Raw genomic sequence first — 20,073 nt, forward strand, 5'->3', positions numbered from 1 at the left:
TAGAAAGAAAAAAAAAAGCATTGTTCGAAAGTAGCCCTAAAGTTATACGAGGCTTTCTGCGATTTAGTTCAGGTGCATCGGTGTTTATAAGTGTGGCTGGTCAAGAGAGAAGTTTCGCGGGGTGCCGAGAAGGGGGACGGTTAAGGAGGGGAGGGGGTTAGTATTGGTTGGTGTTCTGGTTATACAGCATCCCAACAGGGAGACAGCAGGATCAGCAATTGAGGGAGTGGGAGAAAGAAGGAGGGTTGGAGAGGGTGGGGTGTTATCTCGAACTTCTCTAGGAAGCATTTCGTAGTGGAGAGGAGGGAGAAGGTTGGATAGTTTTGACGTTATTTTGATATCGAGGCACTACATATCGGGGCCGGGTTTGCGATGGGGGCGCAAGCGCGTCCCCGCGACTCGTCGGTGTATAGCGCGAGTGAGGAGAAGCGCACGCGTGCCTCTCGTTCGCTCGCACACTCCTTCACATCCCCTATTTCGAAGCCCCGTCTTCACGAGCACACGGTTACGAGCATGCACGTACGGGACGGTGGTAGCTCGTGAAGAAATTGATTCTGCGCGAGAGGGAGCTCGAGAAATCATCGAACGCGCTCAGCGGGGGTAACCGAGCCGAGGCATCGTCGAGTGAGAAGCACACACGGATCCAAAGTCTCGGGGTGCAGGCATTACGTAAGGGATGTTGCTGCTCGCAGGACCGAGGCTCCTCTGTTCGAACGTTCGGCTTATATCATCCACGCGTACATCGACTTAGATGTTTTTTCCTGCGACTTCCTTCTCGAAGTATATGCGTTACGAGCATGCACGTTGGCAAGTGTCGATAATAACCACTGTGGGTAAAAAACCCAGCGATTTTACGCTCTCGTGTTTATCTGTAGTTCAAAGTTCAAGTATCAAGTCATGCGAGACGTAAGCGCGATCGTTGGCTTGTCATACGTCAATTGTCCACGCCGGTACGCGACACAGCAAGCTACACAGTGACATGGTTTTACGAATAATACAATAAAATAAGCATTGAATAGAAAACTCTTAAACGATACGAGTCAACGACCCTGAAGACGAGGTGCAACGACCAAGAGGCAGACGAGATTAAATCTGACGTTTATTGTGTGAAACATCGATGGAACTCCGCATCGTTTTACTCGCACATATCGTGGGTTAGTTGCATTTATTATCACTATTAAGGCATCGGTTTTTCCTCAATTTTTAACAAATTTCACCTATTTTTATTTTCTTTCTTATCACTCGCATCTCTCGTCGTCGTTCGTTCGAGCTGTTTGAGAGATTAAAAAAAACGACAGGTTTCCAGGCGCTCACTGCTGCTGACCGCCCCCTCCCCACCCCTTTTGCTTCCTCGCCGGAAAGGGTTGATTCGCTGTCACTGACACTGTCCTCACTGCAAACTGCATCGCGATACTTTTTCAATGGCTTTTATAGCCACTTTTCAAGGGCCTTTTTTATCGCTGCGATAAATCAAGTGACACTTTTTCTTGTTCTCTTCCAACAAAATATTAAAACCGCGAGAAAGTATGTCGAAATAGTGAATAAAAAAACAGCTTCCCAGAAGCAAATGACTTTTCACTCTATAACAAATATCCTTCAAGCTGACAGACCGAGGAGAGGCCCGAGGCAAACAGAATTTCGAGTTTTTACGAAAATTACCTCTGTGTCGGATCGGGTCACTCGTACGAAAAACAAACCGTGGTTATGTGGTCGGGGCTCATGAATCGTGGAGTAAATGACCCTGTCGAGTAATGTTGGAATTTTTTTCTTCACCCCCCCCCCCCCCCCGCCCCCTCCCGGCCGTCGCTCCCCTGTCCTAAGGCCATTAGGGAAATCAAACAAAACGTTTGCTCGTACGTTAGAATTCTGTGGTTTTTTACATGATAAATGACGCATTATTTTGAGACATCGTGTTATGTGATATTCGTTCGTGTTTTTTGGAGATTCCGTCTTGTCGTCGAAGCCGCGTGCGCGACCCCCCTGTCTTGACAATCTCCTCTCTCGGTCTGCCTCGCTCACTTTTTCAGTTTCTCCCCGGGCTTGACGTTAAGGAATTCGTGACAAGGAGTATAGCGAAACGCAACAATAATTTATACAGCCCGAGCGCTAAGAAAACGCGAACAACGTACAGAGTTAATTGAGGGGTTGAGATTCGTCGTTATATTCGTGACTGAGCGAGCTCAACCCTCTTTTATTCTTCTTGCTTTTAAACTCTCTTGCAACATTTGTGGGAGAGCTGGTAAAAAGAGCGAAAAGCAGGGGGCCACAGTGACGGGGAAAGAGACAACGAACTAAAGCAGGTAAACAGGTACGTTGATCTCTCGCTCTGTGCGTGTCATCGACTCGTCCGCGCTGATCCCGTGTCTACGACGATTGGTGTGCGATAATAACCTTCATGAACGCCAGCTACGCCTCTCCCTTCGATTACTTTATACATTATTCATCCCTCGAGCAATGCTGACGGAGGGAACACTCTTTACTTGTCTCGAGACACGTTTCTATCGACACGTAGAAACTCACGAAGCGATTAGGTGCATGTCACACTGCGAGCGAGAAGGTTCAATGTCGGAAGGAACATGGTGCAATAAGCATTCGCGAATTATCATTTGACAGAGCATTAACGGAGAAAAATGTAATCGTCGAATCAGCTCACAAAAGTGCATGCAAATATATTTTCTGAGGGACGAGTCTCGAGGGATTTTTGAGAATGAAACACTCGCTCAGCCCAAATACTCCCTTCATCGATGGGCATAAGAAAACTCGATGCGAATAAAATATTCATCGATCCCTTGACCTGCTTGATCATTGATTCCCTGAAATATTAAGTACGTGTCACCACCACGGTTTGATACTATCGTCCGGAATCAAACTGTCATTATGAGAAATGGTAATCATTAAAAATCACGGAATGAAATAATCAAGAATGCGTTGCTCATCAGATACGAACGATTTGAATTCTTTACGAGCCCAAAGTAATAATGGATCAGCAGCTAGTAAACACCGACGATTCCTTATCAGTGGGGATAATGTATGGCCGAAAAAAGCTTTCTTTAGAGATATAATTAAAGTGTGACAATAAGCTTTGTCCTAATCGATACGTTTCGTAGACACAGAACTAAAAATAATATAGAAGAAAATCTCAATTCATCATCGTTACACCCGAGTCATAAATCATCAGAATCACAGTGACGAAAAAATTTCAAAATAATTGAAATCCACTCCGAAATTCAACGCTCGATTAATTCTTTCGTAAACGGGCTCATAAATAATCTTCTATCCATTCGAGATCGTAGTTTTCATTAATTGCGCCAAGTTTAATTCGTGAAATCGTAAAAGTTCACAAGTTCAAAATACTCCCATAATTCTTTTGACTCGTCGAGGTCTCCTATCGCTATAAATATCTGAAAATTTCTATACCTTCGCGTATATGTGTATACAGAAAAAAAAATACGCTTGAACTCGATAAACTTTTCGTCGTAAATTCGTCTCTCTCATCGTTAGCAAACTTTCTGAGAAACGTTTTACGATATCGGATTGCAATTTTTTTCTCTCTTTCTCGTCGTTTTTGTTTCCTCTTCTTCAACTTGCGTCACCCTTCGGATCGTTGCTGCGTCAAGACTCGAGCAACTCTTGACTTTACCGGAGGGGCAAACTTTTTATATCCGTCCTGCTCTTGAGCCCTCGCACACTCGACACACCTTTACATAGATATATTTGTTGACATGTGTACACGTGTGAGGGGTGGGTGTACCTGTCAAAGTTGATAGGAATCCTGTGCACCGCGAGTCCATTGTCGCACGGTGCGTGTGAACGTCCCGTTCCTCTCTCGCAGCAGCTTTTGTTTCCTCCTCATATCGCTAAGCGAACAACAACAGCAAATCGTATCACAAAGTCCTCCCGCTCGATATCGAAAAATCTCGTGGAAAATCCTCGTGATAAAAGCTCGCTGGAGCAGCCCAGATGGAGATAGACAGCGGGCCGGATCGCTCCTTTCTGCTTGTGGTAAAAACCATCCAGACTGGATATACGTAGCATTATAGACGTCCCACGGATTCATGCCTATAAAAATCTGTATATACAGTGTTTTCCTATATATTTACGTCGGTATATCCCCTCGAAAACTGCTATCCGTAACGTTGCTCACGCTTTTCCAACATTTTATGCCTTACAACGTCACCGTTTCAAGAGAGTAATAGAGACTTTCCTCGCTCTCTCTCTCTCTTTTCCTCTGTACAAATATACACACATACACACCTCGCTTTTCACCCCTCAAACATCCCTCACTTTTTCCATTCCCTCCAGCCACGTAATGAAATAACCAACAAGATTTAATCTTCTCGCTATGTTGGCCTCGCGTACCACGAAATTTACATGGCATATCCTTCGTCCGTGTATATGTATATGTAAATGTACGTATAATCCCCCACTGATAAATCAGGATGAAATATTGATAAACTAATCGGGGGAGGAGTAAGAGAGAAAAAATGGCATGCACGAAACACAAACAAAGTTGTAAATTTTGTTTATTCTCTCGTCATTTTCGTTTCGGGCCGTCAGGGAATTCAATGTTATTAGGAAGACAAAATTTTCATCAATTTTTTCTCCACTAATAATTACAAAATGTGCTTACCACACAAAATGCTCGTATCGACTAAACTAAATATTTACTTTTCATCAATGCGCGTTAAAACTGTTAATTATTCTTGTCGGTTTTCGAGGGTCGTTGTCATTCGTTGCTCGACAATGACACTATGCGACACAGAATGAAAATTTGCACTTTTTGCGAATAAATTTCATTCAACTTTTCACATAAATATGTGGATCGCATGACAGAACAATGAATTGGGCACAGGGCGAGTTAAGTCGAATAAAAGAAATAAAGCTTTCAACGAGCCTCGATTAATTTATATTTTTCGCGTAGCGTTGAATCCCTTCGAATATAGTACATGTTATTGGTTATCGGCCCAGCAATAATTGAAGCGCTTATTACTCACTGGATCGACAGATGAACGCTTGAATAATTTCGTTTACGTAAATTATCGCCTCCTCTCGTCTCGTCCCACTTCGCACCCTACACGACCCATTCCACCTGCTTGATTATTTAATGCTCATATACGTACATCTGCATTTATATAAGCTGACTATCAAAAATGGAACATTCTCTTTTGGACAGTCTTTTATATACTTTCATCCACTATTCGCATTGTTACAGTGAGAAAATAATATGCGACCGAGAAGAATTCTATGACTGTAACTGCACGAACAGATCTCTGGGATATTTTTATTTCGACTCTGCGACGTTTGAATAAATTGTTTGTTCGACTAACGACTTATTAATGCGATTCGATCGAATTACCGGGAACCCATGAAAATCGATGGAATATAAATGTAAAATTTGCCAGATTTAATAAATGAGGAGTTCGTTTTTGCGAAATTGGATTCTGCATGGCGAGCGCAGGATTTTCAAATAAATGTAGAAACTTGTAGAGCTTCGATTTATCGAGATAAATTGACGTGTTCCTCCAATCTAAACTTCCGATATATATCCAAGAATTAACCTCATATTTTACGTCTCATGCACACCTCCAACGAAATGCATGTACGTTGATAAATTCATTTACAACTTACACGTATAAGCTTAACATGGTTATTAAAGTTTATCAAGTTTTGTGCTTTAGTTTCATCGATCCGTCTCTTCATCCCCCTGTGCCGCGACAGCGCCGCGTCAACGCCACATACACGTAATACATGAAAAAGCAGAGCCGCACATAGTAACCGCACGCGCACACAGACTGGATCGAAAGCGCGATACGAAATCCATGATTGGGTGCTCGAAACCGTCGAGGATTATTTCGTTCGCTCTCTGTGTTTTGCTGCTCTGTGTTCTGTTGTTGCCGCTGCTGCTGGTGCTTTTGCACCACCCCTCGCGAATTTCGCGTCGCGAGAGGGTGGCCGCCTGCGGCTGCGACCGTCAATTCGCTATCCTTTCTCCGTCGCTTCTATTCTCCATGACATATGGGCCATTCTTCTTCGGCTCTGCGGTTTTTTCGTTCTCTTCAAAGCTCCCCGCTGCAGGCGTGCTGCTCTCGCCTTTCGCCAGCTCGTCGTACAACTTCGACGTGATCCTTTTTATTTTTTCACATTTTTCAAACCGTCCGCGTCGCAGTCTCTCCTCTCCGGGCCTTCGAGTTCATGGATTTTTAAGGGGCTTTGAGAGGGCTGTGCGAGACGGAGAGTTCAGATTTTTTCCGTGAGTTATTAGCTGTAGAGGAAAAACATGGGAGGGAATTGTTGCCGCTTTGTTTTTCGACGAGCCCAATTAATTATCTCGGAACATTCGAATTCGTGTTCGCACGAGGAAAACGATAACGAGCAACAATTCATGGCGACTTTATCAACCAGCTTTTCATATTCATCGAAATTTTCTTTATCACACAAGCATTTGGAGACAGTCACTGGGCCGGAGTGAATATCAATTGATACTGACAGTGCCGGATACGAACAGTGTCTCGTTAATTCCTTTTTATTCGGACACAATTGAACGGTAAATTATGAAAATGCGTGTCGGCATTTCTGACACGAATAAATGATACGAAACGCTAAATTTGTAGAGCAGAAAATTGCTCAATGGTAGATCGAACAATTAAGTAACATTAGTTGGTGCAATGCACACCCTGCTCGCACGCAACAATAATTTCGCAGAAGATTAAATCACCCACAAAATATCGTACCGCGTTTCGTTCCGGATACGAATTCTCAAACATTTCTAATTTCTTTCATAATCGATGTGACGAATATTTCAACTCCCGTTTTAATTGCTCTTGTTTAACGTGACAATCAGCATAGTTGTACAATAAATTATTCCCTGATTAACTGCGCCCCGATATTACAACGGTAAATCCGCGAGAGTCGAATCAACAATCAAATCTAAATAACAAACGCGTGCCTTTTTTCCTCGAATATAGTGTACAAATGGATATTGGAATATTAATAAAAATGTTAATTCCTCAAGCAGTTATAGAATATTCGATCGGAAAACAGAGTACTTTGGAAGGATCAGCATGAATTAATAAGAGGCGCATTGGAGCGTTGCCGATATTGGAAAAATTCGCATTATTATTCAATGCGGAGATAAATCGCGGTCGAGCGAACCGGTGAATAAAATTTTTTTAACAGCTCATTTAAAAAAGCGTGCAAGTTCGATAGGGAATAAGCACGCAGATACAGGAGAACCGCGTCCAATAAGGACAATTGAGTCTCCAAAGTACCTGGCCGCGATAAGGAAATACACGTCGGTATTAATTCCACTCGATTTTCTTCGGTAACAAGGCTGTGCTGGGTACAGAGCTCTTCGTTTTCTCCTGCTCACTCCCCAGTCCTTTTTATCCTGGTCGTGCGGCGCTCCCTAGTCTCGCCGAGTAGCCGGGACGTGTGCGATAAAAGTAGCTCGGTGCGAGTTTTGGGTTGCTGGTTGAATAAAAATCTTATCAATTATCCAGTAGCACGGAGCGCGGAGGAGGATCAAAGAGTTTTGTACACAGGCGCCGATTCGGCTCGGGAAAAAAGCAAGGAAACCCGCTTAATTCGCAAATCGGTTATCACCCGCTGCGTCTTAGAGCAGGCCGCGAAACGCTGGCGGACTCCCGAGAAAATCGGGGGTCGTGTATCATTATTTTTTATTAACCCCCCCATAAGAATAAAGACGCTACGAAAAGTACAGTTTCCGCCCGCGTACGAAGTACACTATTCACTCTAATTAAATCATATCCGGGAGAGCAGTGAACGAGATTGAGGAAACGCCAAGTGGAGACTCGCAACCCGCCGCTGTATCTTTGTGCAGACACGCCGCTGTATGTACATGGCTATCTCTCAAAGCGTATAATTATATGAAATATTGAAAAGAAAGGAGAAAAAGAGAGGAGAAAGAGCAACGAAGAGACGGCGGTGGCCTGCTCCGGAGAGAAAACCGAGAAAGCTCTGAATAATACGTTCGGTGCGAGAAGCACACTTTTATATATATATACGTCTCATATTCCACTGGTATATCCGCTCGGATAGAGCCATGCCGACACTATATAGGGGCGTGAGAGAGCTTTCATAAAAAGCGCGAGACGATGTTAAAGAAACGAAAAGAGAAGGAGAGAGGAGCAAAGATGAAAGCAGAGATGCTGAATTCTTTGAGGCTCGCGCGCGAAAAGTAATAAGGAGCACAGTTTCCTGTCTATCTATATAAATGCTGAGAATGTGTCTGCAGAAATACAGCATCGAGGGTGTATAGTTATTTAAGAATGTGCTCTGTGTATTTATGTGTCCATTTTATGTGTACGTTTGTGTGTATCCTCGCGCACTGTAACGAGAATACGATAAAGCCGAGTCTTCGCTATCTCGCGAGGCTTTCCCACGTGAATTTTCCTGCTGCCGCGCGATATCTCACGGGCTCAACGCTTCGAAGGAAAGCTTTCGCGGAGCCGATATTTTTTCATCCTCTCGTTCAACAATGTACTGCAAAAAAGTGTGTTGCTTTTTGCTTGTACTCGGTAATGTATTTGAGCTCTGCTTATTGTATTTGAGCCGCGTGATAAAATCGTATGAAAATTGATTGCCTCGAATCGAGTTACGAATTCGCACGCGGTCGCTCCCAACCCCGATGAATGCGAATCTCGACCTAATCGTTATTAATCTGATTCTTCTGGTGCGATTATTGCTGAGGATTTGCTCCCCGTACACACGCTCATTACGCGATGATTTATTCCGTCGAATGAATTCGCTCTCACGTCCCGTTGACAGAGCATTATTTGTCCTCCGTGAAAATCTATATCGTCTCGTATATATCTAGCTTGAAAATTGAAAATAGAATAAACAAAAAATGAGAGGAAAAACAAAAAAGGAAAACTCCACTTCGGAGCGTAAAGCTAAATCGATTATAAATCTCACCAAGCGAAATCCCCGACGTGACCTTGCCACGCTTTTTTCTCTTCATCCCCCGATCGACGTATACACAACGCACAACCCAAATCTCGAAGCTGTCAGTTATCCCTTATGGAAGTGAAGCGAAAAAATTGCCTCCCTCGACGACTTAACCGGATCTCGCTCGAAATCCCTTGTAATATGAATTTTTTAAAGTGCTTCGACGATCAATTATATTTTCTCAGTCTTCCCGCCTACACTTTTTTTTATCCTTCGTTCAAAGCTTTTATTCTCGGAGGTACGCAGACTCGACGTTTACTTGACCATTACACTTTTTTACAGGTATTTGCTCGGGGCTGCGCGAGGTGCGCATGCAAGTACCTACGGCCGTCGAGAAGGGCGGCGCGGCAATATTAAACTGCTGGTATGACCTGGAGGGCGCAACACTTTACGCCGTCAAATGGTACAAGGAGAGAAGAGAATTTTATCGGTTTACCCCTAACGAGAATCCACCCATGAAAACCTTTCATATTGGAAATCTTCAAGTTAACGTGAGTCTTCGCCCTCCTTTTACCGAAATCTCAATCTCGCTCCTTTTGCAGCAGGCTCCTTCGGAGAATGTGTATTTGGAAGATCTTATCAAACAAACGTCGAGAAAAGTCAGCTCTGAAGCTCGAAATAAACTTCAAACTCAATAACTTAGTAGCCAATACCGTCGCTTTCTGTCCATGTTTTTAAGTATCCACTTACTCGTTAATTTGTAGTCTCGTGCGGATCAATGCTCTGTGCATAATGAAATAGAATCTCGAGTAGATCGATCGAGACTCCGCTTTATAGAGTAATTTCGTTGAAAACCATAACAATTCGTTAATTCGTGACTCGACGAAACCAATAATCGTATAATTCGGTTGAGCTGCCCGGAAAAATGAGCGATTCGTGAAACTCATTATTGGAAAACAAAAAGCGTTTTATCGAGGGAATATATTCCTTAAATATCGCTCTAATTGCGGAAATCTCATTTGATTCCACCGGAAATTATCAGCTTTTCTCATTCATTATTATTTCGTCGCTCGAGAAAGATCGAAGCATTTGAACCTCGCTTTAAATTCAATTAATATCATTATTCACCAGACATCGTGACAACGAGGGGACAACTAATTCACTGTTTCATTGCAGAACGAGCAAAGCAATGCGACTCAGGTAGCACTCGTGGACTTGGATTTGGACGCCAGCGGACAGTACAGCTGCGAAGTGTCGGCTGACGCACCTTCTTTTCACACCGCAATTGTCAGCGCAACCATGAACGTGGCTGGTGAGTAAAATAAACCCCAATTACCGGCTTCCAGGCTTTTCGGTTAATAATTGCGGTGAGAGTAATCGACATAAAAATAACTTGAATGAATTCTGCTCAATAAACTGTTAGCAGAGAATTGAATACTTTGAAGCAGAAACAAACTTGATTCTTTCGAAACAAGATCACAATTTCAGGATCCTTGGACGGAAATTTATTTTTTTACTACGCAATTTTTCAATATCAAAATAAATGAATGAACTTCAATTAATAATCGAGCACTCACTGGGCGATGAATTTGGTTTTTTTTTTTTTTTGTTTTTTTTTTTTCATAAAACAAATAAATGATTTGTCGGCCCCTTCGGATATATCACGGTCTCCAGATTACCTTGCTGAGATAGCCATGAATTTTGAGAAACGAGGGTTCGAAGTCGTATCGCTCGTGAAAGTTTTCCCATCGCTATGGCAGGAGGGTATATCGGACTGAGAAAAGAGTCCCACGAGAGAGGGTTGAAAAAGATTAAAACGTTCGCTCCAGGAGCGGTGAATTTAAAGGCACGTGCCATGGCTTTTATAATTGATCCATAAATGGTGTGCGTTCGTGTTCATTTTTGTTCTCTGGAGCTCTCGCCCTCGCAACAGCTCCCCTTATTTATATACACATATAAAAAATATGATTCGAGATTGAACCGCTCTCGAGTGGCTTGAGGCCCGAGACCGCAAAAACGTCGATTTTTTTTTTTAAGCTTCCGATTTTTCACAGCTTTTTTCTACTCGAAATCTACTGATAAATTCTATTTCAACTTAATTGCGTTAACCCGACAAAATAAAATGATAAAAATGATTTAAAAAAATGAAGGATTGTCTCATATTTCATTCCACTTTATTTCCTCTATCAGAACTACCCGCGAACAGGCCAACGATTCATGGATTACAGAGAAAATACGCTATCGGTGAGAGTCTGAGGCTCAACTGCACATCCGACAGAAGCAAACCGGCGGCGAATCTCACCTGGTTCGTCAACGATCGCCAGGTGAGATAATATTTTCTTTTCTCCATCGCTCCATCGCTGCGTTCGAGCAGCGATGTTCGAATGCACGATCGATCCATTTTCACCCCCAACTTTGGAAATCTCACCGGCAATCAATAACTCTCTCGCTGTTACATCGGTCGTTCTATCTTCGGAAATAATCGAAGATAACAAAGTCAGAGGAAACTCATTCACGAAAGATGAACAGATTTCTGTGTTCATATAAATTGAATGGGAAACGTCAGTTATAAAATACATTTAAAGGAACAGTAAATCCGTTAATTGCTGCAAAGCTTTGAAAATTGTGGAAGACAGAAAATCATTTGTAATCGAATACTCTATGGGAATAAAAACCACCCGGAGCTATAGACTGCATCAGTTATTCGGAACAAGCCAAGAAATTCTTGCAACTAATAATTCGAATATTATAAATACTTTGATATTTATTTAAGGTAATGGCAAAATCTACTAACCGGTCAATATTTGAGTACGCTTATAAATGTTCGAAACTCCCTCGCATCAGCCATCGAATTGTCAAGTAAATAAGAATTCATTGAATCAATGAAAGGAGTAAAATATTATTGACGAATTTGTTCGTTTGTTTAAAATTTTTTGCAGCCGGCACATTCGTACGTACGGACGTACAGTCCGCTGGACACGAACGAATCAGAATGGCAAATATCTCACATAAGTTTACAGTTTTTGGTGACTGGCGAGCACTTTACTTTGGGTAAGCTGAAAATCCGTTGCAGCGCATCTGTCTATGACATATATTGGCAAAGCACCGAAGTAAGTGCAGAGGAGGATCGACCCAGAGTTATTCAATTAGAGCCGGCAGCGACTATCGTAGGCATGAATTATCCTCAACCACCGCCAAATCTACAAACGGGTCAACGAAAACCGGATGGACATCTGGACGTGAAAGGTAATTATATATTTATCTCGATATCGAATCGTCGGTCAGTTATTAAGCGGTAATTTATTAATAGAATCACATTCGCGTATTGTGTGTGCGAGCTCGAAATAGTCCTCGATTATTTGAAAGCGTGATTTATCGAAGCGACGCGCGCTGCATTTGCTTCTCGTACAGGAATATCTTTGATTCGTATAAAAAATGTGCTTTCATAGAGGAAAAGTATTTCACGAATGTATTGATCTGCCCTTCCAGATATCGGATCCTCCGCGCGGGGACTGCAAGCCTCGCCGAGTTTAATTATGGAATTTCTTGTTTTAATGAGACTGCTCGTTAATTGAAACGACAACAAATACACAGCCAAGCAAAAATATTGATGGAAACGGAAAAATAAATAATACGGAGGGGAAGAAATAACCGTTCTGTATGATAAAATGCGTGCTTTGGAACTCTTTATATAAATCGACGTGCTTGTAAGAATCTCGCGAGATATATTTCTTTTATTTTACCTTATACATGGTACTTGTATGTATTGTCAGAGGTCCAGGACACCTTCCTTGTATATAATTGCAATTTAATGTCCATCTGAATTGAGGCATTGGGGTAGTGTTTCAATTTTGCTTATTTCCACCTTCGATGCTATCGTTTGTATCTATTTTTGTTTACTAGAGATTTGGTAGAGAGTAGATGAAGAGACTTCGAAAGGTAACGTTGCAACGAAAGCGGCTATTATTCTTCGTTTAAAGTAGTGAAATTCACTTTTATTTCGGCAAATTTCAATTCCAATGTAACTTTTGTTAACTTTTATAAATTTTATCGAACACGTAGAATTAATGAATAAGTTGAATAAATAATAGTGACGAAGCGTTGAGGGCAGTTTTGCCAGGTCGGCGAATGGCCCTTAAACATTTCAAGTGTAATAATGCGAAGTCTGATTACAAAAATATATTTCAAAATTCATACAATGTTCCGAACGTTTTTTATTTGTCCCTCGACCCGCAATACTTTTGAGGCGTGCAGAAGTTTCATTGATGAGAAGCATTTTGATCTGGTATTCGCATAGGGAAGGGGTTCGATCTTATTGGAGAAAACAAAGGGCTCGAAGGTGCGAATTCGGAGGGTTGAAGCTCATTCCAGTGTCTTAATACAATTTCAAGCCGATTTTCAAAGCTCATTTTCTGAAAAAATAAAAAAACGATTATATAAATATATGAATTTTGAAAAGACATTGCAGAGGGAGGTTTGACTTTCGTCCGCATCAATTGAGCCCCTCCACACCCACAGGCTCCGATTATTTCCGTCCCATCCCCGAAGATATGCGTACAGATATAGAGGAACGTGTCCGAATAATTCAGGCAGGCGTTTCAACCCCTTGAGTACGAAGGGAGAGGGCAGGGGTCGGGTTGGCGCACAAAAAATACGAAAAATTCATACATCCGTTGGGATAAGGAATGAAAGGAAAAACGAGAGGGAAAAATAAGAGAAAACCGTTGGAGTTTGCCGGCGAGTGTGAGCAGTCGAGGTTTTCGTTTGAAAAATTCATGCGCGCACCCCCGTGAGCGTGCATTCGACGTCTCGCCATGACCTCGCGGCTGTCCTGAGCCACCCATCCCCGAACTTTCCGGTGTGTCACACATACGAAATCAAACGCGCGCATACGTATAGAGACACGCTGAACCGTGCGTTTCGACGACGAGCGCAGTACGCGTTAAATATTCTGGAAACGGATAAATGGACTTTGGCAGAATGACTCTGTATCGCTCCACCCCCGTCCGTTCGACCCCCTTCTCCGTATGTGCGCCGGTAAAAATTGGAATACACAACTGACGATATAATAACCTGGGGGAAATCCGTCACAACAGTACCGCGGTGCATCAACTAGAATCGAAAAACGCTCTCTTGTCCAAGGGGCGCGGAGTGACCGAGAGAGGGGACGGGGGAGTGTGTTTCAGGGTGGAAAACTTTACGCACCGACGATCACCGGGGATGGACATGCTCCCTCTCTCTCTTTCCACCCCCCCCCCCCCCCTCCTCCCACCGCTTCTGCCTCTTCAACGCGGTTTTCGCGACCATTCGCCAGAGGACGTAAAATCGATATTTCAATTTGTACGGTCCTCGTGAAAGCAAGGGGATGAAGGATTTGAGCTGAGAGAGAGTGTCCACGCGAGAGTCTACACGCACGCGTCTTTAGAAATGAGATTGTGTGTATGGGAGCGGGCGCTCTCGCCCCTCGTAATTCCGAATGAATCAGCGGATCTCTGTGAATTTCTCCAAGTTATGCGTACGGCCTCTGGAATATCTGATGCGAGAGAATTCTGGGCGCGGAGTAAATCTCCCGCAGCATCTTCAGCGAGACTCGACTTTTGTGGGGACTGCAAATTCACTGAAAATCCAGCACCAAACAATTCGATGCACCGCGTCCGTTACATTTTTGTGTTTTAACGCATGAACGAGATAAAGAATCCATGTAAAAACCCTCTGCATAAAAGTCGTTTGAACGTCGACAAAGCGACGAATCGAAGAAGGCACGTGAAAAATTCCATCACTCCGTAATCGGCCCCCGTTTCATACGGAATTCCTCGTGTACATCTCGTTATGAATACGAGCGTTGCCTATGCAGCGGATTTTTCGATGAATTTTAACGGGAAATTTCGCATGAAAAAGAGCACGGCTGTACGGAAAAACGGCGAATGGTATATACTGCATGGAATGAGGCAGGCAAGCTGTATTATACTTCGAGATGTGTCGAAAGGGATGGGGAACAAAAAGAACGATGGAAAATGTATGCCCTTCCATATACAGATACCCTGAAATACGAGGCTGGTTCACTATCCATCTCTTTCTCGCTCTCTTTCTCCCCGCGGTTTCGGAAGCTGATGCATCCTAGCTCTGCATGTATAGCCACATGTATGCGTGTACACATTCGAGAGAATCTGCCAGAATCGCCGGGCCAGAGAAGCTGGATGATGGCTAATCGATGACGGGTCTGTTCAACTCTCTCTCTCTCTCTCTCTCTCTCTCGTTCTCTCCTACGACTATGTACGCGTTCATCTTTATATACGTGGACATCGAGAACGAGCGACGAATAGGGCGTAACTTTAACGCTGCAAGACCCAAAGTGCCGTAGCCCGAATCCCTTCCAGGCTCTTGCGGTCCATGAATCCCAGCGTTATTTATGGGACAAGGGGCACCCTGACACATTTCAGTTTTCGTGGTTTTGTTACGTTTCACAATCACCCTGGAATGTTTCGAACCAATAAAATTGTAATTCACCACTGTCGTTTTACACCTTCGGGTAGTTATTGATATATGACATGTAAAATAACCTTTCTACCAATGATACCGTTGTGATTGTCATCGTAGTTGGAATACTGTCATTGCCCACTGATATCTCCAATTTCCGTACAAACTTTATGTCCGTATTTTCGGCTCATCTTTGCCATCGTGATGAATCGTTGAGGCCCAACATCCGCGCTGAATTTCACTCCGAATGTTCTGCGTCGTAAAAATATCGGAGCCTTCATCAGAGCTCGTAATAATCGAAATAAAAATGAAGCGACCGATCCCACTGCGAGCGTTTCCATTGCTTCCCGTTTTTCACTTTTTCCCTCCATTTTCGTTTGTTACCTCTCATAATTAGCCAGCTGTCAGAAGTCATTTCCACCAAATTCCATGAAAATATCCAATTTCGATTGGCTCCCAATGACTTGTTGCAAAGTGCTCCAACAAGAATAAGGATAAAAACAGCACATGAAACAAAAACAAAGAGCTGATTTTGATGGAATCGAGTCTCATCAGGTTCGACTAATAACGAAAAAAAGCATAAAAATAACGAAAGAGCATCGATTTTCGTTCACCATTTTTTCATAGTATTTTTCTGCATGCCTCTGCCACAGGTATTTTTAAATGTACTCAGGGATCCTGGTCCTCGAAAAGCATGTTGCTCGAACGTGCCATCCAACATCAAAGGACCCATGCGTTTGGGAATTTTGAGAATATTCAGTCGTGCTTACAGAGGTAAAACAAAAAACTCGTAACAAACGAGAGGAAAAGGTTCACCTGTCGATAGCTGAAAATAGAAGAAAAAATGCTCGTACAGTGAAACAAAGAGACACAGTTAGGTATCACGTATTCGAAAAAAACCGCGAAACAGGCAATCGAATTCCGTTCGATCCTTTCATCATTGGAATTTTATAGGATTAGTGTTGCAATATTTTTTTTAAACGAATCCTCCGAGCGGTGTCAATTTCAATATATATATAGAAAAACTCAATATCCCCAGGAGCCTCGATTTCGTGCGCTTCGTTTCGGCGTCTGGTTCGTCGAGTTTTTAACTATGCAGAACTCATTTGCCTGCGCGTCCATCTGCACGGACTCCCATAGATTTTGAAACAGCTGCAAATTTTCTGACAAAGCTAATCAGAGACGTGTATTTAGGATAAAACAGACGAAACATTAACGCGTTTCTTACTTAGTCCCACTAAAAATTCCGTTTATGAATCCGGAAGAAATGGCGCCGCAAAGGGCTTTACAGATGAGTGGTAGACCACGGACGCCGGATTTACAAACTGATGATGCCAAGCACGTTGAATAAGTCATGATGCCTGCCTTCGCTTCATCGTGCCCGTTCGACGCGAACCTTAGAAAAAAGCATTTCGTAGATTCGCACTTTTCGACGCGTGTCTTCAGCTTAACCACTTTATTCTCAGCCACGTCGCTATACCGGGAGGGAGCAGCGCGAATGGTGCAAAAAAGGACTCGACGGCGATAATCGAGGTTTTTTATTACGCGGGAGACTATTACGTCGTGAGTTTGTGCCCGGCGAAGTCGGAGGAAGAATCCTGCTGCTTCGAAGATTCTCAGACGCCAGAAGACTTCGGTGTACAGCGATGACAATAAACCGGGGCGGGGGGGAGAGAAAAAAGCAGCGGAGCTGAGAAGAAGGGTGTTATGACGGCTTGTTAAACGGGGAGGACCAAGGGAGTTTGTCCCGCGTATGTGCGCGTGTATATCCGTGAGAATAGATGAGAAGCAGAAAGGCCCGTAATTCTCGTGACTGAGCGCCCCGAATCGTGGCGTTAGAGCTCTTCGTTTTTCGCCTGGTGGTCGCGTTTGTAGTATCGTTTTCTATATACGCAGCGAGAAGGAGTAAATGCTGCGGAGAATGAGAGCATTGGACCTCGGCTAGGGTGCTCTCGCGTGGTCCGTGAGTCGAGTCATCGTTCGGTCGTTGACGTTTCGTCTGTCTCTTCGCGGCGACGCTCGGCGACGCTGCTTCGTGAATCATTTCTTCGACTCCACCCCTCGATCGAGGCGAACTTTTTCTCGTCTCCCTTCCACCCTCCCGGTTTTTGCCCTTCTCAACGTATTGCCGGAAGCTCTCGATGAGATTAAGTGCGAATGGGCGAAAAGAGCCTGGAAAAAAGTTACGGAATCCGAATCACTTATATTCATATTGATGGGAATACAAATGTTCGCTTGAATACGAAAATAGGAGCTCCGAAGCTTACAACTTTTATTCCTCCCAGATATTCGACACTTATGAATATACTTTGGGAAATAATAAATTCACGACTTTTATTCCCTCCCCCGGATCCGCGGGTATCAAATTAACCCCTGAAAATAATTCAACGTTAGTTATTCATCGGCCACTTTGGCTTCTCGCTTTCCGGAGTTAATCAATTTTGTAGAATTCCTACAACGAATAAAGCCCGCAAAAGTATCGTGTTTCAAACTTAACTGGATTTGGCAAGCTATTGACCGAATCACCATTCTGCGCTTACATTTTCTCGCGACGCGCGGGAGCGACATGAGGGCTCCGGTGCGTTTGAGATAAACCAACAATCCTGCCTGGCGACACACTCAAGTTAATGCGTTGCGATAAAACAAAGTCTGCCGCTGCATGTAAGTACCTCGCAATCCCACTTTACGCCCCCGGCAGAGAAGCCTCGTACATAATACACAGCCACGCACACAGCCACGTCGACGTCCGCATGGAAACGCGGAAGCATTGTACATTATCGAGATCGCTTACTGCGCTACGGCAAAATCGAGGATACCGCTTTTTTCTCGCGGTCGACTACACCCTCGGGGGCTTATTCAAATCTCTGCGACGGAAATATAAATTGCTGACTACAAATGTATCGGCCATTCATTCGAGTAACTGTAGATAACGAAGTGATGCATCGATCAGTGGAAATGTCTGTGGGGCTTGTATAACGGGGCTGCTGACGTGGAGGGAGGGAGGTTCGAATATCGACAAAAACTTTTGTTTCTTCCAGCATTAACTATATGAGTTTGTGAAAAAATCTTTTTTCCCATACTTCTGTAAAAGATTTTTTTCGTCCGGTATTTCAGCGAATTTTCACCTCCAGCTGGAAGTGTTTTTATTGTTGGAGGGTCGCGGTGAACTCGTCATGTTCCGAGCAGTTAAATTCTTGATTAATGGCGAATTACTTGGTTACTCGTTTATGCTGTTATTATATTTTGAGACCACAACGATGTCAAGCTCTAACGATCCTTGTGCAGCCGTACATTACTAACTGCAGTTAAATCTGACCGAAACATTGTCGGAATTCTTGGATAGAGCAGGAGAGAGAGCAGGGAGCGTGTGTAACGTGCGCGTGCTAACTGCTTCGGTACACTGAAATATTAAAAATATTCCTGGCGTTTTGCCACTTGATGAATCTGCATGGAGCAGGGAGATTCGAGGGGGTGCTCGTCATCCTCTGGACTTGGAATAAAATAATTCACACTGGACTTTTACATAAAATGAATAAATCGGAGAACCCCTTCGTTTGTAATACCTTGAGACAAAAAAAATGGTCATTCCATAAATCGTCCTTTTTCAATCAACGTCCTTGTTTCCAAGATTCCATTAGCCCAGTCCGAAATTCCCTGAAGAGGTTCGCCGTTACCAAGCGAAAAGGTAAGTGTCGGTATGCGTTACGATCATGTGAGCCGTTGACGTAAGACGAAGGTAAAGTTGTCCCTTGGGCTCCACCACGAGGGAGGATGGAAACAAGAATTGTCCTCGGGTCAACCAGCATGCTCTCCCTCTTCCATCCCTTTACAACTTCCTTCCTTTCTCCTAGTGCTCACGATCGCTATTCCACATTAATATATACGTGTACATGCGTATATATCTATAAAGATATCTAATACTTAAAGGCTTTTTCCGAGCGTGAATCATCCCTTGTTCGTTCGAAAGAGAAGGGTGAGTCAAGGCCCAAGATAAACGGACAATTCGCCTCTGACGAAAATTCCACCAGCATCCCTGCGAGTCAATATACGTCAGGAGCCAGAAAGCAAGAAAGACATTGTTAGAGAAAGGGCGGAAGGAAAGGGGGGCGGGGGGGAAGTGAGAAAGGGAAAAAGGGAAAGTTCTGGATGACACGGAGGATGCTGGGGGGATTTCTCTTCGGTCCACCCCCACAGTGAAACTTTAAGGGAACGCTGCATCCGACAACTTGATCGAATCGATTCGCAGTAAGAGAAAGAAAGAGAGAGAGAGAGAGAGAAGATAGAAAAGGAAAAGTGCAATATTTCATACTCATGGAATCGTAGGGGTCGGTACATGAGAGTGGGACGAACAGGGGATGGAAAGTGGTCTGGGGTGGACGACTTATTTGTACTCCGAAGGCATTTCGACTCTTCTACATCGGGGGAATTCAACGTTAAGCGCAGTTCTCCCAACTACGTATATGGGGATGACCCCCTAGCCCATGCATCCCCCACAAAATCACCCCTCAAGTCCCCGCTCGTTCAACCGTTTATCTTAGTAATGTCATCGCCCTTTATGCTCTCGTCGCATTTCCTACAATTGATACGTGCCACTACATTTATAGATTTTATATATGTTTGTTGACTCGGTTTGATCACAGATTTCGGAGTCTGATATTAAGTATCGAATACATCAAAAAATGATTGAAA

The 20,073-nt window shown here is 43.5% G+C and overlaps 1 protein-coding gene across 1 annotated transcript; it reads left to right on the forward strand.

Annotated features, from left to right (window-relative positions):
- Window positions 1–623: 623 nt before the first annotated feature.
- On the forward strand, window positions 624–13,369 carry LOC122415589 (uncharacterized). Its single transcript, XM_043427845.1, has 6 exons — window positions 624–1,154; window positions 9,250–9,458; window positions 10,084–10,219; window positions 11,098–11,231; window positions 11,847–12,153; window positions 12,397–13,369. Exons 1-6 carry the CDS (start codon window positions 1,118–1,120, stop codon window positions 12,480–12,482), a joined length of 909 nt encoding a protein of 302 aa, XP_043283780.1. The 5' UTR covers window positions 624–1,117; the 3' UTR covers window positions 12,483–13,369.
- The last annotated feature ends 6,704 nt before the right edge of the window (window positions 13,370–20,073 follow it).

Source organism: Venturia canescens, chromosome 9 (genome assembly GCF_019457755.1).
Source record: "Venturia canescens isolate UGA chromosome 9, ASM1945775v1, whole genome shotgun sequence".
NCBI lineage: Eukaryota > Metazoa > Arthropoda > Insecta > Hymenoptera > Ichneumonidae > Venturia > Venturia canescens.

What these genes read in the sequence shown, in the direction of transcription:
- LOC122415589 (XM_043427845.1), top strand. Translation starts at nt 1,118, where the DNA reads ATGGAACTCCGCATCGTTTTACTCGCACATATCGTGG. An exon ending in CGCAACCATGAACGTGGCTG is followed by an intron (nt 10,220 to 11,097) that starts GTGAGTAAAATA and finishes TTCCTCTATCAG; the next exon opens with AACTACCCGCGAACAGGCCA. An exon ending in GGTTCGTCAACGATCGCCAG is followed by an intron (nt 11,232 to 11,846) that starts GTGAGATAATAT and finishes AATTTTTTGCAG; the next exon opens with CCGGCACATTCGTACGTACG.